The 5,635-nt window shown below is 42.3% G+C and overlaps 1 protein-coding gene across 1 annotated transcript; it reads right to left on the bottom strand.

Moving 5' to 3' along the window:
* Positions 1–4,927: 4,927 nt before the first annotated feature.
* On the bottom strand, positions 4,928–5,332 carry LOC119413692 (histone H2A-like). The gene has a single exon (XM_037680750.1). The coding sequence runs from the start codon at positions 5,312–5,314 to the stop codon at positions 4,928–4,930; it is 387 nt and encodes a 128-aa protein (XP_037536678.1). The 5' UTR covers positions 5,315–5,332.
* Between the last annotated feature and the right edge of the window lie 303 nt (positions 5,333–5,635).

Raw genomic sequence — 5,635 nt, 5'->3', positions numbered from 1 at the left:
AAAAAAATGTTTTTTTTTTGTTCTTAGACTACATAGGCAGAAACAATATATACAAAAATGATTTACACATTTTTCAATGTGGACTTGAAAAATGATAATATTATTTTATAGATACCCATGCACAATGTGGCATTACTATTCCTTATTGTTGTTGCCAATTTGATTGTTACTGAACCCAACCTGTTGAGTGCTAAATATTATTAAACTTCTGCATCCCAGATGGAAGTAACCAAAATGGGCTTCCTTCACAGGGTGTCCGGGCCCAGCCTTAGAGATAGAGTGAGGAGCTCCATCATCCAGAGGGAGCTCGGAGTAGATCCGTTGCTCCTCCACATCGTAAGGAGTCAGTTGATGTGGTTCAAGCATTAGGATGCTTCCTCCACTCCTTCCTTTAGAGGTTTTCTGGGCATGTCGGACTGGTTGGAGGCTCCGGGACCATCCCAAAAGTCACTCGAGGGATTGTGTATCTTCTCTGGCCTGGGAATGTCTCAGGGGCCCCCAGAAAAAGCTGGAAAGTGTCTCTGTGGAGAAGGAGGTCTGAGTTGCTCTCCCGGACCTGTTGATTCTGCAACTCAACTACGGATAAGCAATAAAAGATGGAAATGGAGATCAGACAGCATGAGTATATTGATTTAAAATTGATAAATGTGCACATTGTACAAGATGTGCTCAGGTCTTCCCTGTGTTACCATCGTGTCCTGTGGGGACGGGTCTGTAGGTCCCCACATCCACTATTGAACATTTTTATGAAGAAACTTTACAAGCATGCTCACACTGGTGTTTAGATTCTGGTGTTTTTCAGATACACACTCAGTTGGGTTGGTGTGGCCACTAAATATATCTTGTATTACCATGTACTGTATAAAATACTTTCTAATGATGTAAGTATCATTATATATGTTGTTTGTTGTTGTGGTTTCTCGTTTTTTTTTTTTTGTTTTGTTTTTTTTTCTCTTTCTGCAGGTCTACAGGCAGACTTCAATGATGTTGATTTGTGTTCTCTTTATACCTCTCTCTCTTTCTCCTCTATTCCATCTCCTTCTTTACCTTTTAACCCTTCTCTCACTTTTCTGCTTTGTTTTCTTCGTTGTTTTTCATCCCCATGTCCATTACATCTGAAACAAATCCAAAGCAAATTCTAATAAAGTTTTATTTATATATCAAGTGGATCATTAAGGCCAGCCAGAATGCTCTGCTTGTGAAAGTAAATATGTTGGACTTCACCATGACACAATAATTCTGTGTCACAATGCCGGACAGGACAAGGGAAAGAAAAAAAAACAGCCTCTCTGATACTTACTGTATGTCACTTCACTCAAAACATTTATGTGCCTATACATATATAGGCCCTTAACCCCCACCATGTGCTCCCTAAACAGGTCTCTCTTGAAAATGAGTTCTCGTGGCTCAATGAGACTAACCTGTATAAATAAAGGCTAAATGAAAAAAAAATATATATATATATATATTTTTATTTTTTTATTTATTTTTTTTTAACACTGTTCTCTCTCAGCCGTCGTTTAAAATGAAGGATTTTGTTTTAGTTTTGTTGTTTCATTGTTTAACTATATTTTCACCAGTCATCAGCATAACTTCATTCTTCAGTTCATAAGCGAAACAAGTTTTCACACATCAGTCGGTTATTGACTAGATCAGGCTGACCTTTATGACCATGACCAATGGACCCTGTGACAGGACCTCCATATGGTCCAGTCACAGAGTCCGTCAGTCCGTCTGGTTTCAGTCCTGTGGACTCGATAACTAAAAGCATAACAGATTGTTTTCGTCTCTTATCTCTGAAAAGATACAGCCTTCCAGACAATGTCATCATTTGCTGAACACAAAGGCATTTCTCAAAGCATACCCCCCACCCCACCCCCTCATGTAATCATCCAGACGGTCCGCTCCAACAAGTAATACTGATGAAGCTGATGGCCTTGGGGAGGAAGATCAGGTCTGATACCTTCTAGACCTGCTAACCCCTGCTAAGTGCGCAATTTCATTCTGGTTCTGTCTCTTATTTTCTCACACTCACTCACCTTGTCAACACACATGCAGGCGCACACACACACACACACACATATTTGTCTTTCTGTCTTTAAAGAGACTTTGCACTGACTTTCTTTTTTTTTTTCTTCATTAATTTCTATAGCCTAAACCTGACCCGTACCCTAAACTTAACACATACCTAACCCTAAACCTAACCATTACCAGTACATACCTAACCCTAAATCTAACCATTACCAGTATATACCTAACCCTAAACCTAACCATTACCAGTACATACCTAACCCTAAACCTAACCATTACCAGTACATACCTAACCCTATACCTAACCCATCCTCAGTTCACAACTTAGTCCTAAACCTATCCACCAACCTACCAACGACACTGCTCCTTATGAGGCCCGAGCTTTGAGCCCCATAAGGAGCAGTTAGTGTAAGTTGGATAAATGGGTCTTACAAGATAACAAATACAAAGAAACACACACTTCTGAAACTGTTTCCTCATAAGGTTCACTGTGGAGTTTGTTGGGGACCAACGGTTGTTTGGATATTTCCCTGCCCATCATATAACTTTATCTCTGATTTACTCTACATCTTTTGATGGGGTGCATGCTATGCCACCTTAATGCACCTTACCTGGACTGAAGTCAGATACCTAGCGTTGGGGGGCTTCTTGTTTTCTTGTTTTTAACTGATATTCAGCACTTTGTTTCAGCTGTGGCTGTGTTAAAGCGCTTTATAAATAAAGTTTATGATGATTATGATAGCGTTGGGGGGCCTATCGTTTTGAGGTCACAGGATGAGCTGAAAAACATTGTTTTGCAACTTGTCAGGTTTTCTGTCACTTAAGATGTCTGTGGCTGCTGGTTGATCCAAATTAAAAGAGACCCTTGTGACGTCAAAAAGATGACCAATCAGAACACGAGTTGCTAGATTTGTGGCGTGTTCTCCGATGACTGACTGACAGCTGTCATCATGTTGGGGGAAAAGTTTGAGAGCAATGCTCATAGAAAAATAATATGTTTGTCAGAACGAGTTTGAAAAGAATCACTGGAGAGCAAACCAAAGCTGGCAGAGTTTTATAAAGCAACTGTCAGAAGTGAAGTCCTCCACCACCTGAGGGAGAGGAGGACCAGGTGGAGGCTCGAGTTAACAGGAGAGGAGAAGACAGGAGTGGAGAAGAGAGGAGCACAGGAGGAGCAGAGAGAGGACCAGGCAAGGAGACAAAAGTACCGTACTAGTGACTCAGGCATAGGCATCACATCAATTATATGTGAAGGGGACGTGTCCCCAATATTAATTTGGACCCCCCCCCCCCCCACACACACACACACACACACACACACATTTACCATGAAATATTAGTTCACCCAGAGTGGTTTCTGTTTCTTCGTGAATGAATCCATTCCACTTGATTATTAAGAGAATACTCAAACCACTAAAATTCCACTCTGGGTTTTCCTGGTCACCTACAACAACTCACCACACCACATGCAGCGTTTCTCCGAGGTCACTTGGCTTGGCAGGGCGCTCATCTCTTCGGGGTTTCTTGTCAACGGGGCGAAGGGAAGAGGGGGAGACACCTCTGTGTTGCATGCTAGTTTAGTGCTACATTGGTGCCAGAAGTTGTCGACCGAGGTGGGGTGCTCTATTCTCACAAGGAGAGCTGTTGGTCAGGCTACTTATTGTTGCGCTCTGAAATGATAATTGAATAAAGTGTTGACATATGTAGGTAAATGTAGATGTTTAACAACTCGTTAAAATACACCAGAATGCAGGAAATGGCAGAATTAAATAATATTAACACTTAAAGAGGTATATTTGTATGACTAAGAAGTGTCTCCTTTTATTTTTTCTCCAAAACCCTCATGATGTTCTGAAGGAGTCTGTTTCATGTGTTTGAAGTTCATCATAAATATCTAATTTGAATCCTACACCAGACCAGAGCCAAAGGCTGGTTGGGTTCAAAACTTGCAATACGGTTGTTGGAGCCAATTCATATGTGTGTGCTTCCACAGGTGTGCCACATTCACGCAGCTCTAACTTTCTACTGCACAAAAAATAAATTAAAAAAGACCTAATCCCCAAACCAGAAGAAAAACATCTGTTTACAGGTACCTCTTGTAAATGAGTCCTAGTGGCTCAATGAGGCTAGCCTGTATAAATAAAATTTGAATGAATGAAAATGACCAGATTAATTAAAAACAGGGTTTGGGGGATTTGGATGAGCTAAATATATTTTCTATTTGGAACTAGACTGTAATGTTAATTGCAATGCATTTAATGATCAAATACAAAATATAAATTACAGTTTTCACATTGATTCTGTTGATTGATGAGAGTTCTGCGATGGAGTTAAATTCAAAGCAGTCTGCTCCTCAGTTAAATAATGTTAACTTATTTTTTATATATATGAATGTTTCTGTTCATTGCTCTGAGATTACTTGGCACTATATAAATAATTCACTTCAATTCAACCTTTATTCAGACAGATAAAGCACAGGGACCCTCGAAGACTCATTTACAAGTGAGATCTGTTCAGACAGACAAAAAAAGTAGTGAAACTGGACACATAGGAATTGGAGGCAAAAAAATCCTATTAAACTCTTTCTTCTTGGCTGAGAAGAAAAACGCTGATATTGAAAAAACGCCTTGCACATACAAGCACATGGTGACGTAGACATTCAGTGGGGGTAAGATGACAAGGGCGGTGAGGATGTCCAAGGATGCTCTTGGGGGCACTGTAGGAGTTCTGATAAGGATGGAATAATCAGCAGTTCCCTCCGATGAGATCCGTAAACATTCTCGAGGAATGTCAGGGAATGGCCAAGGACAATGCCAATGAGAATCCAAGAGTCCTGAAAGACACAATGTTTATTCAGCTGATTTCCTCAGGTTGATCTGTGGGTCTCGGCGGGCATCTACTTGGACTTGGCGGGCTTCTCGGTCTTCTTGGGCAGCAGGACCGCCTGGATGTTGGGCAGAACTCCACCCTGAGTGATGGTCACTCCTCCCAGCAGCTTGTTGAGCTCCTCGTCGTTGCGGACAGCCAGCTGCAGGTGACGGGGGATGATCCTGGTCTTCTTGTTGTCCCGGGCAGCGTTCCCAGCCAGCTCCAGGATCTCAGCGGTCAGATACTCCAGCACAGCCGCCAGGTAGACGGGGGCTCCGGCACCGACACGCTCCACGTAGTTCCCTTTGCGCAGCAGCCTGTGAACACGGCCCACTGGGAACTGGAGTCCGGCTCGGGACGAGCGGGTTTTTGCCTTGGCTCTGGCTTTACCGCCGGTTTTTCCTCTTCCACTCATGGCTCAAGTTTCTCTGTTCTCAGACTGAGGAGAAATGGTGTCGTACAGGTCGTATCAGGTCTCTCTTGTATATGAGTCCTCGAGGCTCAATGGGATTTACCTGTATAAATAAAGGTTGATTGATCAGTGGAATTCCTCGATGGGGGGGGGGGGGGGGGAGAGGGGGATTGCGTGTCCCCCATGCATATTGAAATAAGGTAGTCTGCAAGGCCAGCCAAGGGAGCCAAATTCAGATAAACATTTGTTTTTGAAGTCAGGCAGAACTTTAATTTTTATCTGCCTTGAGTCTTTGCTGGTCTCACGTAGATTCTGAAAGGTCCA

The sequence above is a fragment of the Nematolebias whitei genome, chromosome 1, assembly GCF_014905685.2.
Source record: "Nematolebias whitei isolate Nwh7 chromosome 1, NemWhi1, whole genome shotgun sequence".
NCBI classification, from domain to species: Eukaryota; Metazoa; Chordata; class Actinopteri; order Cyprinodontiformes; family Rivulidae; genus Nematolebias; species Nematolebias whitei.
Note: the sequence above shows the minus strand (reverse complement) of the source record. Positions and strands in the feature narration are given on the sequence as shown.